The sequence below is a fragment of the Aulonocara sp. 'chitande type north' Nkhata Bay genome, linkage group LG17 (genome assembly GCF_057382095.1).
Source record: "Aulonocara sp. 'chitande type north' Nkhata Bay isolate Kocher_YH1m ecotype deep benthic linkage group LG17, A_spYH_male_GT1.1, whole genome shotgun sequence".
NCBI classification, from domain to species: domain Eukaryota; kingdom Metazoa; phylum Chordata; class Actinopteri; order Cichliformes; family Cichlidae; genus Aulonocara; species Aulonocara sp. 'chitande type north' Nkhata Bay.
This window is the reverse complement of record NC_141360.1, coordinates 1,287,182-1,309,984: the sequence shown is the minus strand read 5'-3', so window position 1 is coordinate 1,309,984 and position 22,803 is coordinate 1,287,182. Positions and strand designations below refer to the sequence as shown.

The 22,803-nt window shown below is 44.3% G+C and overlaps 1 protein-coding gene across 1 annotated transcript; it reads left to right on the top strand.

The window, feature by feature from the left end:
- Positions 1–8,602: 8,602 nt before the first annotated feature.
- On the top strand, positions 8,603–14,767 carry net1 (neuroepithelial cell transforming 1). The gene is made up of 9 exons (XM_086269351.1): positions 8,603–8,904; positions 11,120–11,227; positions 11,325–11,489; positions 11,694–11,756; positions 11,981–12,154; positions 12,254–12,511; positions 12,597–12,767; positions 12,912–13,098; positions 13,185–14,767. Exons 1-9 carry the CDS (start codon positions 8,812–8,814, stop codon positions 13,613–13,615), a joined length of 1,650 nt encoding a protein of 549 aa, XP_086125477.1. The 5' UTR covers positions 8,603–8,811; the 3' UTR covers positions 13,616–14,767.
- The last annotated feature ends 8,036 nt before the right edge of the window (positions 14,768–22,803 follow it).

Here is a 22,803-nt window from a genome sequence, read left to right as displayed (position 1 = left end):
CATTTGTACTGTAAGGAAAAATAACATGAACGTGTCGAACCAGTTTGAAACGTTAAACTCCAGTCACGAAGAAAAACTGAAATTTTCACCTTGGGGTGATTGGACTTTTAGGGGATTTTTTGCATGGTGTGTCATCGTGTTATTCGTTAACCTTCTCTACATGAAAAAGTGCACCTGCAATAAAAGAACCAATGAGAAGCTGGTGATTCCACACGTTTCTAAACTCTGGACATAACCTGCTCTGTTCAGTGTACGTTACCCTGGTGACTTAGCCAGGTAAACAGAGAGCCACTTTCGTGACACAGAGCGCTGACGGCTCGCTAGTCCATTAATCTCGCAGTACATCCCTGTCCTCGCTGGCAGGTTTTCCTCAACACACTTTCCTTCCGACTCCTCACCTGCTGGTGACCTTCGTGACACAAAGCACAGAGTGCAGCAAATTCATCTGCAGTTTATGTTTTGTGCAAAAATTGAAATACCAGTTTTTCATTTGTATGCCTAACATGAGCATGGAGGAGGAAGATGATGATTACATCTCACATTTATTATTATTTCACAGTAATTTCCTTTTGCTCCTCGTTAGCTTGGAGCGCTTAGCTTCAGTTTGGTGAACCTGCTTTCTGAACACAGTCCTGGTCTCTTGCATTGTCTTAATAACTGTGCTGGTTGTATTTCTACATGTCATTAAAATGACTGAGCTTATCTTTAGCAGACATCTACAGGCTTGTTTGCTTGGTGAAGTCAACTGTTACGCCAAAGCAGGTTTCACGATGCTGAGATCTGACAGGCCGGACAGGCTCGGTCGGAAAATACACCTCAGTGGGTGTGTGGGTGTTAAATGAGCGCTCCTACTCATGTGCACACAAAGATCTGTCAGTGCTGTTTGCATGTGGGATCATTGTGTAATAACTTTAGCTTCAGGGGTATTTTCCTTCATGTCTCTTGGTTTTAAAAGCCTGTGTTTGACGAGGAGGGTGGCACTGATTGATGAAACGGCTTATTTACATCTTCTCTGTGGCCCTCCAGGTCGCTCTAGTCCTGCGCCCACGTGAGAGGGACAAGTAGAGACGTACAGCCTGGACTTCAGTGGCTCTGATTTGGCTAAACAAAGCTGATAGTGTTGCTGAGAGTCCCCAGGGCCACTCCTTGATACAAGTCAGAGGAAGGCACTCTTTATTGTGCTCTGCCTTTCTTTTCTAACTGAGCCAGTTTCCAGTGCAGCCTAATCCGAGCACCGTCTGCTCCATATACAGGGGCAGTTGTTGGAACCAACCATGTGGCTGCTGACACGAGGCTGCCCTTTGGCTCTGTCTGGAGAAACAAGTGTGCAAGTGTTAAACTCTGTTGGTGGAAGAGCTTTGCCTGAGTGTCTTGTTTTTGCAGGTTTCAGCTGTTTCTCAGGTGTGTCTCTGGCTTAACTCAACAGTAAACACTTGGCTCACAGGGCACACCAAACTGAAAAATATGGTAACAACAACAGCCACACGTAGGCGTAGGTTAGGCTGCTAGTCATCATGGACCGAGTAGCTCGAGCAGATGGGACACTTTCCTTTGAAACTGTCAGTGCATGTTTGCTTGTTTTCAGACACGCTTCATCAGCGGCTGCCTCTCTTTAACATGTTATAAAACTTCACAGAGTAATGATAAACTCATGCTGGATCCACCAAGTCACCAGCAAACTGTTTAGTTTAAGGTTAGAGATACAGTTTGGTTACAGTTCAAGGTTCAAGAGTTTCATGGTAAATCAATTAGTTCTTATGTAGCGCACTCAAATATATGACATGCCTCACAAGCATTTGTTTTACTGCAGTGCTTTTTATTAAACACACAGTCACATACGTGCATACTGTGATGAACATGTCGGGGTTCAGGGATCAACCTGGCAGCTGACCTGCTCTGCCTCTCCAGCTAAAGCGGCCCTCTAGTTTCAACACCATGAGAGTCCTTTTCAAAGTCATGGATTCTCCTCTGTTTAAAAGGTGAAGTTACGGCTTTTCCTCTGTTCACGTCACCTGGCACATTGACCTTGTTGCAGTTTGTATGCAATAAAGACTTTCGGCAAAACTTTCAGAGTTTGGGCCTGATGCCAGTGTAATCCCCAAAAAGTGCTCGTATTTGTGGACAGTCTCACAGGTGATTTACAAAAGTTGCCTTGTTTTCTAAACACAGGTGCAGTCAGTTTGCCACCACATTACAGTTTTTTACAGACGCTAGGACACATGTCTCAATACTTAGGTCACTTTTGCAAAACTCTTCACACAATCCTCCTAACTGACCGTCAGCTTGGCAAAGCAGTTCATTTCACATTCAAAATGCACTACAACTACCAAAACACTTCATTCAGGTCTCAAATAAACTCATTCTTCCAGAACACTAGCAAAGGTTGACAGCCGACAAACACACTTTGTCACCCACAAAACAATGACCTAAAAACACTAACAACATGTAGCATTACAGTGTTTTCTTGTGTAAAACAAGGACACATCTCTGTTTATAATTTCAATATATGTTACTGGAATGAATCAGACATCATGCAGAATTCGTTAATATTTGTTTATGTATTTTTATTTTTTTGCACTAAGTAATCCCAAAATACAAGAATTTGTATACACACCATCCACTGATTCACATACAATAGTAATGCTAATCTACTCGGTCTCCTCCATTTGGCCACAGGTTCTCATCCACATCACATCTTATGTCATCTAGGGCAACACACCTAGGAAAGAATCTTCTGGCTGCCAGAATTGAAGGAGTTGAAAAATTGAAGGAGTAACACCTGTGCAGATGTTCATCTACAATGAGAATCAGCTGTGGCTGGTTAAACTGCATTTTTAGATTTAAAATATGTTTCAATAAAATATTGCTGTTGGATTTTGCTCTTTTCAAGTTTTGCATTGTGTTATTGTTTTGGCCATAAGTTTAACAGTTTTGAAAACAGTATGTAAGCTCATGCAAAATGTCCTGTACGTACAAAGATTTTTGGCAGTTGTTGTGTCTGAGTGAGAAGATAATTCATGAAATTTGAGAGATGTAGTCATTGAATGCATTTTGTGCCAAAACAATGATAACTGGTCCTCAGTTTAGCCCACATAGACTTCTGTTGTGCTCACTGTGTGAGGACTTTTGCCAACGTGACCTAAGTATTGAGAAATGTGTCCTAGCGTCTGTAAAAAACTGTAATAAATCTTGCCATCAGATCACTGCAAATCAGTCTAAATTTGTGACAGAGCATGCAGAAACCAAGATAGGTGGGAAACTAGGAGCAGCACGGAGGTTAGCACTGTTGCCTCACAGTGAGAAGGTCCTGAGTTCATTTCCACCATTGCATGTTCTCTCCATGTTTGCGTGGGATCTCCCTGGGTCCTCCGGCTTCCTCCCACAGTCCATAGTTAGTGGGGTTAGGTTAATGGGTAACTCTATAGGCACAAGTGGTTGTGTGTGTTAGCCCTGCGACAGACTGGTGCCCTGTCCAGGGTGTACCCCCACAAGGATAAGCAGAAGAGAAGAGATGGATTGAATAAGCAGATTTAATTTGTGTGAGTTTCTAACTTGAAGACAGCAAACTGTCTGTCCTCTGAGTCACTGGGGTTTCAAATAGTTTAAATGATGAAACTAATGGTAAAAAGCTTTGTTAGACCGTCACATGTTTCCTTGGCTGACTGGCCAGGTCGTGCCCTATAGGCTGTTCATGTTCACCACTTAAAAACCTGAATCGATAAATTTTCAGTGCTGCTAAGGACCAGATTGTTCTTATCATGTCCTGATAACAAATGCTGGAAAGTTGATTGTGTTATTGCTTGGCTATTCTCAGTGTGCACCAGCTTTTTGCACACTGCATCACATCTGTTGGTCTCTTATAGGATGATAACGCCTCTATTAATTGTCTTTAGTTTAGTAATATTTCATCTAATCCAAAGTTTCCATTCTCTTTAATATTCTCCACTTACGGATATCAGTATAAGTAATCTTGTGGAAGAATGTGGCTGCAGAGGTATTAATGGTGTATATCATACCAGCCATCTCTTCTCCAGAATGTTAACACCTTCACATTTCCTGTCAAGCTCTCCCCTGAGTCTGAATAAGCCACTTAGGTGGAAGGCTTCACCCTACACAAGCCCAGTCCTGCCTCTTCACTTTGCATGAGTTGCTTTCATTCTAACAAGAAAGTCGTCACAATAAATGTTTTCCTTTCACTTCTGCTCGTTTTGATTTCCTGAGAATAAGAAAGTGCAGCGTTTGACACTTTGAGGTCAGAGGAAGCACTTCAGGGGCTACGAATCATGTGTTTCCTTAAAATGTCTGTTTGTCCTCACGTGAAAAATGTTTCTGTGACAGACGTCTCGATATGAACTTGACATGTTTTTCTCCATTAGTTTGTTCTGTCAGTGTCTCAGTTTGTTCTATTGACAAAGCGTTGGAGGTTTCACTCAGTCTTAGTCATGTTACTGTGTTTGGTAGCAACCCGGTGTGCTTTGGGTGTGAACAGTGTCAAAACAAACCTTTAAGAAAGTAACCTGAGGATGCCAGTCTGGTTTGGGAACTGTGCTTTTCATTGTTCCTACACCCTGTTGTGTAATTATATCACTGTTTGCTTCTTTTCAATCTCTGTACCTTCAAAAGAGTGAAGGGAATTAGACTTTCTGTCCGCAGAGCTGACACGTCTAAGATAAATAGTATTCAAGGGGTATGTTTACAACAGACGCAGTTGTCACTATTATAGATCAATTTTAATTCAAATTGTCTCAATGTCAGTCGCCTCAAAGTGCTTTACACTGTAAGGTAAAGACCTACAATAATACCGAGAAAACCCCAACAATCAGTTGACCCCCTATGAGTTGGCGACAGTGGGGAGGAAGAACACCTTTGTCACAGAAATGGAAGAAGTTCATTTCAGTGAATACTTCCATGGCATGTTTTTGATATCAGGCTATTAAATGAAGCCATGTGGGTCTGGATCTGGATGCCTGGCTAAGTTTACGGCGTTTCTTCGTCTCACTCCAAACGCTCTGACAGCAACAGGTGCTGGCTTTTCACCGTCTACAGCTTTTCTCTGATCAAAGCTGATGTGCCCACTGTGACGTCCTGTGTTGGTTTTGAATTCTGTGTTTGAAAACCTTTAACTGTAGCCTGTGACCTACCTATGTACAAACGACAGTGTGGCCAGTCATTAGCTAAAGCTAGCAAGACTGTATAGGTGCAATGAACAAGACAGGATTAGGATTAGACTAACAAAATACTGAGTTTAATTTGACCAGAACTGAAAGGCAAACCTCTTGGATGGTCTGAACCATGCAGAAGGTCAAGTTATTGACTTTTAAAAAATGCTCCAGAGGTCTAGTCAACGAATCCAATTAGTGGAGGCGAGGATTAGAGGACAGAGAGCTGCCACTCTCGGCTGCAAGTTGCAGCACCAGTAACCTTTACTTTGAGAAGCATCCAGTTATAATGACAAAGGAAACGTCTCTTTATAATGTTTGACATGGGATTATATTGGCTTGCAGAATTGCATGGGGACAATTGCACGTACCACATCTCATCATTTCTGCTTGGAGTCCACCTCGAGGACATGATTGGATAGTTACATCCAATATGTATCTATATGTATGTATATATATATATATATATATATGTACAATATTGGCACAGTTATCCGCATTCACCCTCTAAGGATGGACTACTTTAGCCTGAGTGGTCCCATGGAGACACGAAATCTCTAAAAGATGAGCAACAACACATCGCTTTCAACATCAATCAAAACATGTTTCAAGTAGTTTGAGCTATCGGGGTTTAAAATAGAGTCCCAGCATTTTTGTGGCATCATTGAAAACAGGCAGCAGAATCGTGTGATGACTTTACATAATTAATGTGTTGACTGTGTTAAAGGACTGGACAAAACGTCCTCTGTGTTTAACTAAAGCTTCAGCTGAAAAATAGGTCTGCACTGGAACTGTAAACACTCTTTCTTCAGTGAGTTATCTGCAGGTTTCTAAAACTATAAGGATACTTTACATAAAAACCCCCAAAAACTGTAGTTTAGTCAAGTCAAGTGGCTTTATTGTCATTCCAACCACGTGCAGTGGTACAGTGCACAGTGGAAGGAGACAGACCCTGGTGCTACATGTGACAGACAGTCTACACAGGACTGCATAAAGTGTGCAAAAACTGCAAAAAACAAAAACAAAGACAGCGCAACAGAAAAGCACTGAGCACTGGAATGGACAGAAGCATGTACGGTCATTTTCCATGTAGGGAATACATTTTAGGGGGATGTGTTCATGCCTCCAGTTTGCCACAGAATCAGAAACACTCGCTTTCTATTCCATCAGCAGAGGGCAGCAGCACCTTCCCCCTGTTCTCTTCTTACTTTGAATCACTCAGCAGTATTTCTGTGCCTGGAGCTTCCTGCTTTATGCCTTTCTGCAAGCTGTAATTAGGCTCTATGTGCTCTGCACTCACAGCTGCTGATGTGAAGTACAGGTTGAGCTCAGCCTCTTGAGGCCTCGGGGTTGTCTGTCCCTGGCACGACATAGGTTAGACAAAGGTGAAAGTGTGCAGAGCGGTGCATTACACACGCTACTGCACAACTCGGCGGGCTGCGCTCAGACAGGTTTTGGGAGTCACCACTGTACTCCAGCTGCAGCTCAGTCTGGTGTTGTTTTTACGGGGTCTGGACCAGACGTTCAGCTGATTCAGCCGAGGTCTCCCCATAAGAGTGAGTAACAGCAGGACTGCACAGTGTCTACCACAGGCACACAGACTACACACAGACAGGTTTTATTAGAGCCTGCATGACTCTTCTGTCTGCATAGTTTTCTCTGTGCTTTGCCATATAAACTATATGTGACAGTATAAACTCTCATTTTTAGCCTGAGACTGAAGTTACTCGGTACATGCTCATACTCCTCTTTGGTTGGAGGATCATCAGACTTCTGACTGCTGCGTCAACAAACCCAAAGACCAAGTGTTAACATCTCGACACCCCCATCAGGAGCATGCATGAAGCTTGTGGCTGGTTTCACACCTCTGTGTTGACCCAGGCAGATGAACAGAGTCCATTTGGGCAGGAAAACACAGGCTTCACAAGGTTGTCCTTCAGCCGTGTTCGCCTGTCGGATAAAATGTCCGTTTTCGATGTGCACATATGCATGAAAAGAGCCACGTGTTTGGCTTCTGCTTAGTTCTTTTGTCCTTACTGAAACTGGCAGCATGTTGCCACCCCCTCCCTTAATTAGAGCAATCAACATATGAGCTGCAGCGGTCCCCTGCCCCCACCCCCACCCCAGTGCTGCTCAATATCCCGGTTTCAGTTCAAACATCTGGCTGAGTGTGTCACAATGCTCCCTGCTGTTGATATGCAAATTGACCATCTCCTCAGTCCCAGTTCAGCTGATGAGACTGATAGGAAGACTTTCAAGCCAGAAGCAGAAACCACTGCCCCCATAATAGTTTGTTGATTGAAATCCATTAATCAAACCAAATCAATTAGTTTCAGCTTTTGTGGCACTTGATGGAAAGCTGAGTACGACCAAGCGTACGACCTTTTAATGTTTTTAATGACTTGATTAAGACTTTAATTAAAACATTCCTGTGACATTGAAACTGTAACTAAAACAGTGTTTATACTCTTTGATTTAGTGACGCAAACTAGCTACATGTGACACTTCTGAAAGCTAAATTTGATTCTTTTTAGGTTTTAATGTTTCCATTTATAATAATTAGCACTGAGAACTGTGATTGTCATGGTTTCTGTCAGTTAGGAGCAATGGTTGATATTTAAAATAACACGGATTCCAATGTTTTATCTTTTTACTGTCATTCTCTCTCTGTGCAGTGAAATCATGTCTTTATCATAGTAAGTTACTGTTTTAGTCTTTCAGCCCTTCATCAAACTGTCTTCACATGATAAGAGCCTCTGTCCTGTAGATGACTGAAGGTAAGGAGCTCAAGACTGATGGGATAACATGAAAAAATCAGCCTGTTTCCTGCCTCTGGCCCTTATCTTGATGAATTTGGTAAAAAGAAACAATGCCTCAGAGTATCCATCAGTTATTCAGCTAATGTATGTGCAGAACAGTGTAATTAATGAGCCCTGCTGCACAGATCGTGTCTCTCTTGGACATATTTTCTACTATTCGGTTAACTTTGGATTTAAAAGTAAAATCAGAAATCTGAACTAAATGTAGAAGAATGTAACAAATGGTTTGTCACTAGGTACCTTTATGATTAAGTAATGCTATTATGGGATCTACAGATGTAGCAAATCGTGGATCGGTAAACATATTGATAAACTATACAGCTGTAAATACTTTCCAGAAATGTGTCTTTAATTCAATGAATTCAGGCTCCATTGACTGAATTACAGAAACTAGCCCGTAGTATGGACCTGCTGTGTGTCCACCACACTTAGCAGTAACGTTTGCCCATCATTTTTACATTTCATAGTAATATTTGGACTCGATAGAGCAGCAAAGCATGCGGGCAGCTATTTGTCTGCACTGAGTAGGAGCTGTTCAAAGGCATTCTGTTTCCTCAGGTAGACCCGTCCCTCTGTCCCTCCTCGGGACTCCTCCCCTGCATATATAGTCCTCCCCTCCTGCTCTGCCTCAGACCAAAGTTTAGAGCTGAGTGCGAGGCAGAGTGAGGAGGGAGCCCCATGCCAGAAAAAGCCAAACAGGGGGAAGGTGTATCTGTTCCGTCTTTTTACGTGCTTATAACTCTTGATTTTCTGCCACCTTTTTTCTCTCTGGTGTGGATTACTTGAAGCCAACTCGTGAGGATTAAAAGGATACTGTGTTTCTACTGAAAGATATGGTGGCTTACGATGAAGTGGGTAGCTTGGTGCCTATCAAACGGACTCTGCAAGTGACAGACTGCCAGAACCAGGCCAACAAGGAGTTAGAGGTGAGATGGCTGAAACTTTACTCTGTAAATGTTTGACCAGAGCTGCTGGAAATGAAGTCATAGTGTGGTGTTAGGTATCACACTGTGAGTCAATCAGCACCTAACCCTGGTTTTTATCTCACGTATGTACACAGTGTGTGTGTGTGTGTGTGTGTGTGTGTGTGTGTGTGTGCGCGCGTGCACAGAGACTTTGACCTTTGTTCCAGGGCACTTGGGACAATGCTTAAGATACTGTCAAACCCTGAAAAGTTAATCATTGGACTACACTGCACCTTTTTAGTTGTGAACAGTAACGACCTCCCCCACGCACGGCTGTGTATTCCCCCTGCTCTCGTACGCACCCCAGCAGACACCTCAGTCTCAGTGGGAAATGGGGAGATCAGGTCCATAGTGAGCACACAGAAGAGTACAGGAACAGTGAGACAGCAGGGGGTAGGGTCTCAGTAAACAACCAAGCATTCAAAGGGTAATGCGTTTTACAATGAAAGCAGCAGATATCGTAGGAAACCCAGGTGCTGTCTGTGTATTTCCCTGTGGCTGTGTGGCTTCACTGACAGTAAATCTCTGCAAAAGACAAGTCTGGAAACACTTCACGAATTGAGTCCTTTCTTTCAGTAGAACCCTGTATTTTCACTCTGTGCTGACTTTCTAAGTACCTCCGTCCTTTGATTTGTGCCTGTTCTTTTTTCCATCATTTTCTAAGCTGTAATCACAGGGACACATCTGGCACATGTGAGGTTACATCAAAGAGGAAGCACAGGGAGGGAGCTGAGAAAAGTTTGAGGTTGAAAGTTGAAGGAGGCTACATGTATATTATGTCTGGAGGGTTCGACTGACTGAGCCCAGATCTGAATGGTTTCCAGCCTGACTCGCTCTAATGCCACAGGACTGCCAGGAATAGCAGCATTCCCTGTTTAACTACTGATATACAAAGAGCAGGACGAGTGGCCTCTCATTATCCGCGTCCACAGCGCTTCATGGCCACTACGCTTTTCCACTATTTTCCCTCTGCCCCCCAAAAACACACCAAAAACTACTTGTTACCACTTATTTGTCCACAGATATGAACTGGTGATCACTTAGAGGGAGCCAAGTCTGGTAGCCACAGATAAGTTACAAAAAGAGGAAAGCAGTTGACATGTGGCCCCCGCCACTCGAGGGCTTGCTAAGTTCTCCGTGGAGAGTCTGACCGCAGCCACAGCAGACTGAGCTGTTCCACAGCTGCGTCCACAGAGACCGGAGCCTCAGTGGCTGTACTGTTTCCCACATTTGCTGAGCTGGGACAAAATCTCATTTGGTGTGCGTCAGGGAAACACAAGCGATGTGTTTTATCTTCAGAGGGCAAAACTGCATTACTGTCATGTTAAGATGTTACACTGCAGAAGAAAATGCAAATCATGTGGAATTATAATCATTACCCTGCTGCTCTTTGATTCCTGTTTCTCCCAGCCTCGGGGCGGGTGAGGAGTTGTGTGTGTTTGGGGGGGTCACCTGCCCCAGGTGCAGTACTCTCTCACGCAAGGCTTGTTGAAGAGCGTGTTTCAACTCGCAGCCATAAATTGTGTGGTGTGCCCCATGCAGCGCTGCACTGCGTAAACACTTTGCTGTATTCCTGACTGCTGCTCCTTTTTCTTGCTCGTAGCAGCAGCACGCTGCCACGCAGCTCCATCCGTAAATCAGGAATCATTTATCCCAGTTTGAGCGATGCAGCAGATCCACTCTGTACTTGAGTTTTCGCTCTTGTCAGAGCAGATAGCAGCAGATTAGAGACACTGAACAGCTGAGAAGCACGGTCTCGTGCATTCCTGGCATTCCTCCAGACCCCCTTCCCCTCCAGATCAGCAGTGAGAGAGGGTCTTTGTGCTCAGTGGGCTGGCCTGGCTCAGGACTCTTCATATGATGGAGCCAACAGCTGCTGGAAGTGCTTCCTCCTCCTTAGTATCTCTGTCTGCCGCTCCGCCAGGCTGTCTGCCTGCGGCTTGACCTCGGCTCCAGCTGCTCGTCTTAAAGGAGGGACTAGAGTTCATAACCAGGATTTATGACGTGACTTGACGTGTTTTGTCACAAGGAAGTCTTTGCTGAGGTGTCACAGTTACTGATCGATTTGTTTTGATCTGCCTCTCTCGCACTTCAGACGTTCAGGGTTTTCAGACACGAGTTATGATAGAATAACTGCACGACTAACCTCCCCTTCTGTTTTTGCCTCCTTCTGCAGGAACCCAGCAACAAGCGCGTCCGTTCTCTCGGCAGGGTGACGTCGCTAGCCAACCTCATTTCTCCGGTAAAGAATGGGGCCGTCCGGCGCTTCGGCCAAACCATCCAGGTAAGCGCTCACGGCATCCAATGGAAACACAGCGCATTGGGGGGACAGGGACATCCCTTTCAACATGTCTAACATGTGGTGTTCTTTCTTTCTGAAGGCCTCTTTCCGGGGCGATGGCAAGTTGCCGGGCGTGCCCCAGAAGCCTTGCAGCAAGGCAGCGGCCCCCACACCACCTAAAAGGAGGAACAGCACCTTATGGTCCGAGACATTAGACATCCACCAGAAAGGAACTTTCTCCACCAAAGAGATCAAGCGGCAAGAGGTGAGTCCAGGAGTCCAGACAGGGATGAATTCTACATGCTTGCTAGACTAGTTCACATGTCTTTGTGTCAAATGGTTTAAATTGGACTAGAAGCCATTCAGCCATCTTGGCTAAGCTCACTATGGTTTAGGCTACGATGTAATGACAACCTGATTTACATGTTTACTAAAAAAACATCTGTCTGTGCCTTCTCCCATTCCTCAGGCCATATTTGAGCTGTTTCGTGGAGAACAGGATCTGATTGAGGACCTGCAGCTTGCACGCAAGGTTTGTCATTTTAAAAGCTCTGAGGCAGCGGGAGTACATATAAAGCAAACAGATTAAATCAGTCTGGCAGGCTTTGAATGCAGCGCAGCCAGGAGCTATAAAAAGACAGGGATTGTTCCTCTGTCTTTTTTTTTTGTACCCCTAAAACTGTTGACCAAGATATTTTTAGTAGCCGCTCCCAAAGCTCTGCCCAGATATTACTGATCACTTTGCTCCATCCACAGGCGTACCACGACCCGATGCTGAAGCTGTCCATCATGTCGGAGGAGGAGCTTACTCACATTTTCGGCAACTTGGATGCCTACATCCCACTGCACGAGGACCTTCTGGCGCAGCTCTCCAAAGCCACGGGGCCAGACGGGACCGTGGGCCAGATTGGGCAAATTGTTATTAGCTGGGTAAGTGTCTTTGACTTTTTGAGCCATCAAAAGCTTTTACGCTAGTAAAACCGTATTTTGAATTAGCAGTTAGATAAAGAGTCCCTCCTTCCTTTGCAGCTGCCCAGGCTCAATGCCTACAAAGACTACTGCAGTAACCAGCTGGCAGCCAAGGCGCTGCTGGACCAGAAGAAGCAAGACCCACGTGTGCAGGACTTCCTGCAGCGGTGCCTCGAGTCACCTTTTAGTCGGAAACTGGACCTGTGGAGCTTCCTGGACATTCCCAGATCCCGCCTGGTCAAGTACCCCCTACTGCTCAAGGAAATCCTGAGACACACTCCAGCAGAACACCCCGATGCTGCCAGCCTGCAGGAAGCTGTAAGTCCAGGAGACAAACTGGTTCAACACACTGATCCATCATAGTGCCTCTCCCATGTAATAATTAGGCTGCTTGTGTGTTCAGATCACTGTCATCCAGGGAGTTTTGTCTGACATCAACAAGAAGAAAGGGGAGTCCGAGTGCCAGTACTACATCGACAAGCTGGAGTATCTGGACGACAGGCAGAGGGACGCTCGCATCGAACGGTGCAAGAGTCTTCTGTGTCACGGGGAGCTGCGCAACAAGAGCGGCACGGTGAGCACAGCGCACACTTCCAAGTCGTCCTTCGGTGCTTCTCTTTGCATGTTAACACGAGGCTGCCGTCCCACATGAGGCGGGCTATGTGCTCAGATGATGCTCTGGTTTGAAAGTTTCTGTTTTTCCTGGAAATTCTTTCAGAAGCTGCACGTGTTCCTGTTCACCGACCTGCTGATCCTGACCCGCCCCGTCACCAGGAACGAGCGCCAGTGCTTCCAGGTGTACCGGCAGCCAATCGCAGTGCAGGATCTGGTGCTGGAGGACCTGCAAGATGGCGATGTCAGAATGGGCGGCTCTTTCAGAGGAGCCTTCAGCAATGCAGACAAAGGTAAGGCTCGTCCCAGAAAGTGTCCGCTAGTAGCCTGAGCAGCACTTTGCCCCCGTTCCTAATGACGCTCTCTGCTTTCTCTGCAGCCAAGAACATTTTCCGGGTACGTTCCCAAGACCCGAGCCAGGCACAGTCACACACTCTGCAGGTCAACGACGTCTTCCACAAGCAGCAGTGGCTCAACTGCCTCCGTAGTGCCATTGCCGTCCACCGGCCTCTGAGCGAGCCCTCCAGCCCCAGCCCGCCTACAGGCAGCGTCCATTCCAAGCGCCGCCCTTCCTCCGTTTCTGCCATCATCCACATGGAGGAAGCAGACGAGAACTACCCGCAGCCAGGCTCTCAGTCGGCCCCCGCCTCACTGTGCAACAGCCCCACCACGGCGTCCCCTTCGCCTCGCTCCCCGTCGTCGTCCACGACGTCCGTGTCATCGACGTCATCCTCACCCACGACACATAAAACCAAAAAGGACAAGAAGGCTCTGTGTTCTTTAGGGAAGAGAAAAGAGACGATGGTGTGAGGTGGAGCGTTGGTAGAGAACGTGAATGGACCTCTTTGTTTTTCCTGTACATAAAACCGCACAGCACATTTATGAGTGTCTGCGTGTTATTACAGCAGTGTTCTGTTACTGTCCTCCTTGGCAGCTATTTACCTTACTCCTCCATCCAAGTGCATCCCATAGAGACACAGTATTCTGGAGGGGGGTGCACGTGGTTCAGCTCTAAAAGGGAAGCATGACAAGAAGTAAACCCACGGTTCACACTCGGTGTGGCCAGTTTGCTGAGTTCTTGAAGAAAGAGTTGGTGCATCAGATCCTGTTTACTATAAAGTTCATATTTAAACATTCTTTTAGACCTTTCTTTGGGGGATAATACACTTTATATTTTCAGATCTATCCTAGTATTGTTTTAGGTATTGTAAAGCAGCAGAGTTTTAGCTGTTAGGGCAGGTTTTTGAACATTTGCCGATGTCAAGGTGAAAGACAAAAAGCCAAACCCCAAAAAGGTGAGGTGTACCACACAAACAGATTTCTGTCATAGTTGGGTTTTTAGACTGAGCAGAAGATGTCTTATTTTTATACATTCCTTAAATAACAGATGCTAGAAGCCAGACATTATTTTATTTTATTTACTACAGAGGCATTAATTTAATTCCAGAACAGATGATATGTCAGCAAAAAACCGTGATGAAATCATATCGCAGACGAGATGATGAGTTTTGTTTAAGACAAAATTTTGAACTGAGCCACGTTGGTTTCTTAAAAAGCTGATGCCTGAGAATGAGGCGGATCACTTTTCAGTGTAGGATCTTGCATGGAGCTTTAGTTGTGGACGCCGCTTGCACCTGAAGAGGCGGCATGATGTATGCAACTGTCCCGAGGGACGGGACTAAGCGACGATGAAAGTTGTTGAAGGCAGAAGAGAACGAAGACGAGAACGTTTAGGAAGTGAAACGCTCAGTGTGACATGTGTAACTCCCGTCATCTGCTCAGGTGGATGGGGAATGTTGCTCATGGATGGAAAGAAATGAAAGGAAACTGTACGTAGGGGAAGGCAGATGAGGAAGGATTGGGAAAGTGACTACAGGATTTGGCTGGTTGTTGAGATGAAAACGAGTGAAACGGCAATTTGATGTAATTAAAAGAACAATAAAGATCTGTGTAAGATTTGCAACTGAACCTTTGACTCCATGTCTTTATTATTCACTTTGTTTCAAACATGAACTCGTAGCTGGAGCTTTTAGGAAAAGCACTTATTCGCTTTCCTGCCAAGCTAGACAAGACGATAGAGCGCTTGGATCTGCTGCTAAATATAAAGCTATCCGATTGTTAAGTGATGACGTGACGAATCCTACTTCCGGGTCTAAAGTAGTCTGTGTTTAATATGGCTTTTGTGTTGTTAACATGTTTAATGTTATGTATTTTCTTCTATTTAATCTCAAAAAGCTCCTAAAACAGTCAGTGATCGCTGTTGACCTCCCTCGGCTTTTATTACCGCTAATCATTTATTTAAGCTCAGTTTTTAAAACCTTAGGATGTAACTACAGCCCAGCCCATGCAGCAGTATATGAATGACTAACCTCGTATTGTGGATGGATTATCTCAGTTGTTCTCCTGGCTGAAGTTTGGTCCTTTTACAGCATCCTGCCATGCGATTACATTTGTTCCTGACCACCGAGAACACTCACGTTAACTTTTATCGAGTGGAAAAAAAGTTAGCTTGTTTATATTATGCTAACATAGCTGTGTCGCTAGCGGTCACGTAGCACATCATTATATACCAGCTAGCCAAACTTCAGTAACCCTACAAACGTCACTGCTGTTTAGTTTTCTGTCTTCATTTATGTTGGAAGTGATAACAGAGCTGTACGTTTTAATTTGTTTCCAAAACCCCGCAGTCAGGACATGCTATATTGTATTTAGATAGAAGCTAGCGAGCTAACTCCCTGCTAACTTCTAACTCCGTTAAATGTCATAAATTCCGTTTTCATGGATGCCTGGATGTTAAACTCAGTTGTTACACCTGGTAGAGCAGAACGCTGATCATTTTATTAAAGATGAAAGACTTTAGACAGTTTTTCAACTCTCAGTAATGCCACAGTGATCGTTTGATATATGGACCTGCAGCGGAGTTTAGACCCAGACACGGCTAGTGACGTCAGACTGAACAACCGGATTGGCTGCAGCTCATTAGCTTCAGTTGCCAAAAATGGGAAAGGGTAACTGTCCAAGTCTCAAGCACCAAACACACAGACTGCTGAAGACACTGGGCTTTAAAAGCTAAAGCACAACTGTCAAAACTCTGGACCGGTTTCAAAATAAAATAACTTCCTGTTTAGCAAAACTGACTGGAGGCTAGTTTTAAACTAAGCTTTCAAAATAAACAGGTACAAGTGGCTGCTAGTTTTCAAATTGAGCAAAGACAACAAGCAGCTGGATTTCATACTAAACTAACTACATGTCTTTGAATCAGGCAAAGCTAAACTGCGTTCTAGTTTTCAGAATAAGCCAACACGCCGCTACATTTCCACACTAAAATAAATAAAAACGGTAAATGGCCTGTATTTATATAGCACTTTACTAGTCCCTAAGGACCCCAAAGCGCTTTACATATCCAGTCATTCACACACACATCCACACACTGGTGATGGCAGCTACATTGCAGCCACAGCCACCCTGGGGCGCACTGACAGAGGCGAGGCTGCCAGACACTGGCGCCACCGGGCCCTCTGACCACCACCAGTAGGCAACGGGTGAAGTGTCTTGCCCAAGGACACAACGACCGAGACTGTCCAAGCCGGGGCTCGAACCGGCAACCTTCTGATTACAAGGCGAACTCCCAACTCTTGAGCCACAATCGCCCCAATGCATTGGCTCTGCTGTAGTGTCTGCTAGTTTTAATACCGAGCCAACCAGCTATGGTTTGAAGTTAATTTCTAATGGTCAGGATACGTGTGTAGACCAGGGGTTGTAACCTACAACATGAAAAGAGCCAGTTTAGCCCCACCCCCACACACAGGTGACAGGTGAGACAGATGACCATCTCATCAGGACAGGATGAATTAATACATATAGTAAAGTACATTTTGCATATATATACTTATTATATATAGTATCTGTACTAAGAGGGTTAGGGTTAACTTGTGATCCACGTGCAGCAGCGCCCATGAGGCTCACAAACCTAAATGCATGTAGGCTGCAAGTATGCAATGCATACTTTATTAACCCCCACAGGGAAATTAGCCCTCTGCATTTAACCCATTCACTCAGTGAAGCAGTGGGCAGCCACCTATCCGTGGAGCAGTGTGTAGGGACGGTACCTTGCTCAGGGGTATCTCAGGGTAACCATTTAGTGGATTCTAACCTCCGACCTTCCGATCATGTGGGGATCACTCTACCTACTGAGCTATCCCTGCCCCACACAGGCACACAGTTGTATTGCATTTCTATTATATTTTATTCATTTGCATTTTTTATTTTTTATCATAATTAAAGATAGCATGCATGTCATCAGTGGAATGGGCGTTATGACTCAAGATTCTGAATCCAGGTTTGCCAAAAGGACACGAAGGAGATTTTATGACCATGTTTAGCTCTCGACTGTTTGTTCCATGCAGGTGCCAGGACAAACATCTCCAGTCAAGACATTTGTCAGCCTGCTTCCCAAACTGCAGCGTGCTAGCTTATCCTAGCTGGTGATTTGTTGAGTCTTTATCAGGAAAAGCACTTGTCTTTTTCAGGTCTCTTATTCTTATTTGGAAAGCATAACAAAAGGTCCCCAACGGCCTTTTTAAGAAAATGATTTCAATATTCAAGACTTGCTTCATTTGTGATAATAAACAATGGTTATATTGATAACTACAGAGAAAATGAAAAGAGATGTCTTCATTTTAGACATCACCGTGAACTGTTTAACTCTGAGATGAGAGTTTTTTCTTCCTTTAATTTGTCCACTTGGCAGACGACGGTGCTTGCAATTTTATTGAGTAATGGTCTTACATCTGCTCCTCAGAGCATTCTCCAAACATTTGCTCATGCTCTCCACAGTCATTTTAATAGAATAACAGTTGATCAGCATTATAGCAAGCGTCTCAGATGCTGTTAGGCTGAAAAGGGTGGCTGGAGCTCAGGAGGTAGAGCAGGGCATCTGCTGATCGGAAGGTTGGTGGTTCAATCCCTGGCTGCCTCTAGTCTGCAGGCCAAATATCCTAGGGCAAGGTATTAACCCAAAGCTGCTTCTATCAGAATGTGAATGGTAGTTAGCAGGCACTCAACAGAAGACAGTGAAAGTGTTATGTTGCTTTTAACTTTTTCTCACCTGTTCCTTATAGACGTCTCCATGATCTGCATCCATCTGATCCTATCATCCATGAACTTCCTCTCGAGTCCTCCTGTCCTTTCCCCCCTGCCTCGCAGCTCTCACCCAGAGCTCGTCGCAGCAGGCAGCTGCAGAACGTTTGTTCCTGTTAAAAGGAGTTTTTCTTTCCCACTGTTACCAAGAGTATTATACATACATTACAGTATTATACATACTGCCTATGGTAAGTATGTATAATATAAATGGATTTGGTCCTAGCACAGAACCCTGTGGAACTCCATCATCAGTGTGCTGTAAAGAAGACCCACTGTACATGTCCAAACCCTCTGTAACAGCACCCAACCTCAGCTGCCCCTCACACAGACTAGACTCTCCAACTCTCCACCTTCAGCTCAGCTTACTTCCACACAGGGCCACAGAAGATTAGATATTCAAAGTAAATATTGAAATTTTTTTTATGATTTCAATCATTAACGTGAGACAAATATTCAAAAAACAAATAAATCAGGAAGGCAGTGAACACTTTTTCATGGCACCTCAGTTGGTTTTAAATATCACGTTTGTTCTGGTAACCAAGTCGTAAAATGATGTCTCCTCTATTCATAAACCTGGTCAGCAGATATAAGAAACGCCTCTCCTCAGTGTTTTTGTTTAATCGTCGTTGTGTATTGTCAGTAAAGGTTGAAAAGGCAAACACAACAATCAACAAAATAATATCTGTGCTGCTATGATTGTACTGTAAAGTCCAGCCCACCGGCCAGGCCGGGCACCAGGATGAAATGACTCAGGTACAGGTACAATGCAGAGGAGGGTTACGGCAAACACTTCCTTGTGGTCTTTCATGTGTTCACGTGTCAGGCCATGACCATTGGCAAAGCCTTCTCTTGTCCCCTCCACCATGTAAGTCACTGGGAGCAAAGCTAACGAGAGGGAAAATAAAACTGGTCTGCCTGGAGTGATGTGACACCTGGACGGGTTTTCATTAGCAACGAACATGATTGGAAACGCAGACAGGAAGACGGAAAACTGGACCTGAATGATGAGAAAAACTCCAGTAGATGTCTAGAACAGACATGTTAATGACAATTATTATGTTAAACCTCGTCTTTGGCTCCACAACCCATCTTTACCATACTGAGCAGTGGCTGTATTGTTGCACGTTAGACCACCACGTCTGCAGTTTAATTTATAGACCTACTGAAATAGATTCAACCTCACTGTAAAAACCAATCTACCCACAGGTCCAGGAGTTGAATGAGCCCATAACCACCCCTGCCTAATATACGGTTAGATCTTCACATGCTACAAAAACATGTCCAACCTACCGATGCATGGTCTGTAGGGGACATCTGAGGCTAGTGTGCAGTATCTGGCACACAATGGCAGCAGATCCGTTGCTCCTATAAGTTGGAGCCACTGTGAATCAGGCTGTCCTCCAGCATCCTGTTAGCAGTTTATGGTTTGTCCCTCCACAGACTGCTGCTGGTCACAGCTCTCTATAACCTCGCTCCTTTGGAGACACGCCCAGCGCTCATCAGAGTTACTAAGTCTTTATTCCATTCAATTCAAAACTTTATTGTCCCACAAGGAGAAGTTAGTTTAGCAGCGAGGGAAACAAGGAGATGGGCTGCAGTAGGGATAAAAGGAGAAACCCGGAGTCTTTTGGTCCTCACAGGTAAAACGATGGCCACAGGGCAACAAGTCAGACTCACTGTGAAGTTGATGGTTGAAACAATTAACATAGAGGAGCCTTCCTCAGCACATGCTTGATGGCCAAAAGCCCGTCTTGCCAACACCCTGAGAGTTTGCTGAGTCGTGTTCCCAAACCTGCAGATAACAGATTCAATAAAATGTCTGTAACATTTCAGAGACACTAACAGATCCCATTCTCCTTAACAAGAACAGTCTTTGCTGATCGTTTTGGTAGTTTCATCAAGAACAGCCCCCGTACCCGTAACTGTCCACCTGATAGCAGGCGATGAGCTGTAAGACTTCCTGAAATCAATGATCATGTCTTTTGTTTTTGACTCATTAAGTTTCCAAGCATCCAACAACATGCAAACTACAAGAACTGACTGCTGACTGCATGTGTGTCCAGAGTTACACACACTGACTTTGCCTTTATGACTTAATACACCACACACTTACTGCTATAAGGTGACTGCTGTTGGTTCCACCTTGACAGGTGGAGCCTGAGCGTCAGACCAATGCACACTGGCTGCTATGAGCCTGTGTTTCAGCACATACAATCACAGTGCTGTGTCTGCTGTTTATTCATGGTGGTTAACAAACATCACATGAACTATCTGCCTGTAACTCTAAGAGTAGAACAACAACAACACTCAGAGTTTGTTCTTTGACTGTGGTTCAAAGTCCATAAACAAAGATTATATATGAGACCACTTGAAAACTCACCAAACAGTTGACTGAACACGGACTGCTTTGTTCACCCCTATTAAATCAACCCTGGTGTGATTAAGGCAACTTTCCATCCAAATAAATGCAAACCGTGGTTGTTAACTGATGTTTGGAGGCGTCTGCTTAACCACAGTGTTGATTACGTAGCTGACGTTGACTTTAAAATGTAACACTTTATTAATTCAGCTGCTACTGTTGTGCAGCAGCGCTCGTTATCCAGTAGCAAAATAAGAGAGCCAGGCACGAGCTCGTCAGGTTCCTCTCTGTACTACACCACAAGTGTCTCTCTCACCACTTCATCTGTGCTGTAGAAAGACCTTTGGGCTGATTATTGATGGATGCAGACAGCTGAACCTCCTGTCAGTGAGTCGTCAGCACTCATCTCCTTCCTCCAAACACTCCCCAAACACACCCTGAAAGTCTGCACTGCATGCGGCTTCATAATTAGAGCTGCCCCGTGGCCTTAGCCAGGCAAAGAGGTTTAGATAAACTGGAAGGAAGGAGGAACTTCCCTTTATTGGTCTAATTCAAACACAAGCAACAGATGTGACAATGAGCTGGAATGACAAACATTTGTGTGGCGCCGGGTGAGACAATAACAGTAAATTAGTGGATTTAATTAATCTTGTATCCTAGGCAAACACAGTGCACGCTCTTATATAGGAAATGTTCTTATCTAATGCAATCACAGCATGTTTAAATGTTGGAGGTCTGAGTTATTATAGGTGGTAACCCTAACTCTATGTTTTAGGAGAGGTGGGGGAAGTGTTTGATATTTCTCAGAGTAATTGTTTCTGTGTTCTTTGCTCTTTCGTGGCGCCCACGTCTTTGATAACCATGATGTAAAATTCCATACTCCAAGTCCTCCACAGCGTAAATAGATGTGGCTTTCTGTCTTGTCAGTCATACCAGCTTCAATAAGGTGAAAGGTCAAGCTTGTTTTGCAGGCCTCAGGTGACCTGCAGAACAGTTGTTGCAACTTTAAGGTGGACCTGTTCTGGTCATTTCAGCTGTTTAATGTTTGGCTATTTTGTTTCCTTTCCCTTTAGGTCAACTTTCTTCTAACCAGAAGGTTTGGCATCCTTCCAGTGTATTTGTCTCCTGTGGATACAGAATTAAAACAAACATTGTGACACAATAAATGTAGGCAGTATAAAGTTTTATGTGTCTTTACTTGTTTTCCTTTAGCAGCAAACTGCAGATAAGGACAAAATAACTATTTATACCACCAAGACATGAGACGGGTATATAAAAGTTATCACAGCAAAAACAGAAACCGACTGTGATGTTGCAGAACAAGAAAAATCATTATGTTCTGAATCATTTTGACCCATTTTTGTGAATTCATTTAGTTTCTGTGTTTAAATTTCACAGCACAGCTTACTTTTGAAAAACTACATTTCCATGGGGGCCAATAATTCCATTCTCATCTGTGCAGCTTCACCCTCACAGCATGTCTTCATCCTGTCTTCCTTCTCTCACCCCAACCAATCACAGCAGATGGCCCCGCCCCTCCCTGAGCCTGGTTCTGCCGGAGGTTTCTTCCTGTTAAAAGGGAGTTTTTCCTTCCCACTGTCGCCAAAGTGCTTGTTCATAGGGGGTCATATGAATTATACATACTCTGCATGTATTATTGTAGGGTCTACCTTACAATATAAAGCTCCTTGAGGTGACTGTTGTTGTGATTTGGTGCCATATAAATAAAATTGAATTGAAATGCATCTGTAGCTGTTATGCTAATTCTGGCACATTTATATTTATTCAACACCTGAGCAAAAACACCAAGTTGTGTTGTTGCTAAACATTATGAAAATTAGAGGTTATTTATAAAAATAGTTATAATCATACAGTGTGATGCCTCAATCAGCCAGAACACAATAGAAAAGTTCCTGGTTTGGTCAAGTACTGAGGATAAGGCAGAAACATGAGTGTTGCCATCTTGTTGTGGAACAGCATGGAAAGGTTATTTAGGGAATAACAGCTGGGATGAAGGCCAGTGTAAACTTCCATAAAACTGCTGGTGCTGCCATTGGAGGAAATTGTTGACAAACATGCAACAACTGCTTTGAAAAAACACATCCAGTAAAAACAAAGGAGAGCGATGTGAGAAAGATTTAAGGCCAACAAGCTGCAGCAAGCTTCATAGGGCACCAAAGGGCACTGCAGCTTGTTTGAGGGCCTCAGTGAGTGCTGGTGGACCATGTGGGCGATGAATTCATTTACTCATGCATGGTAAAAAGGCCACGCAAAAAGATCATATAACAGAGAGACTCTCTGTGGGATTAACATCCAGATATGCGATGGCTTACTAGCTCCTCTGTGTGTAACTCTAATCGCTTTTATTACTTCTGGTTTAGATGTTAAAAGCAGTGGAAATTCCTTGGATATGAGACCTTCAGATCAGTTTAACAAAATCCTCACCCAATAACACAACAAGCTCCAGGCACAATCTGACCAGCAAAGGACATCTGGA

Bases quoted from the DNA above. Each gene is read 5' to 3' on its own strand.
- net1 (XM_086269351.1), top strand. From the start codon at position 8,812: ATGGTGGCTTACGATGAAGTGGGTAGCTTGGTGCCTATCAAACGGACT. The intron at 11,490-11,693 runs GTGAGTCCAGGA...CCCATTCCTCAG, and splicing joins AAGAGATCAAGCGGCAAGAG to GCCATATTTGAGCTGTTTCG. The intron at 12,768-12,911 runs GTGAGCACAGCG...AAATTCTTTCAG, and splicing joins TGCGCAACAAGAGCGGCACG to AAGCTGCACGTGTTCCTGTT.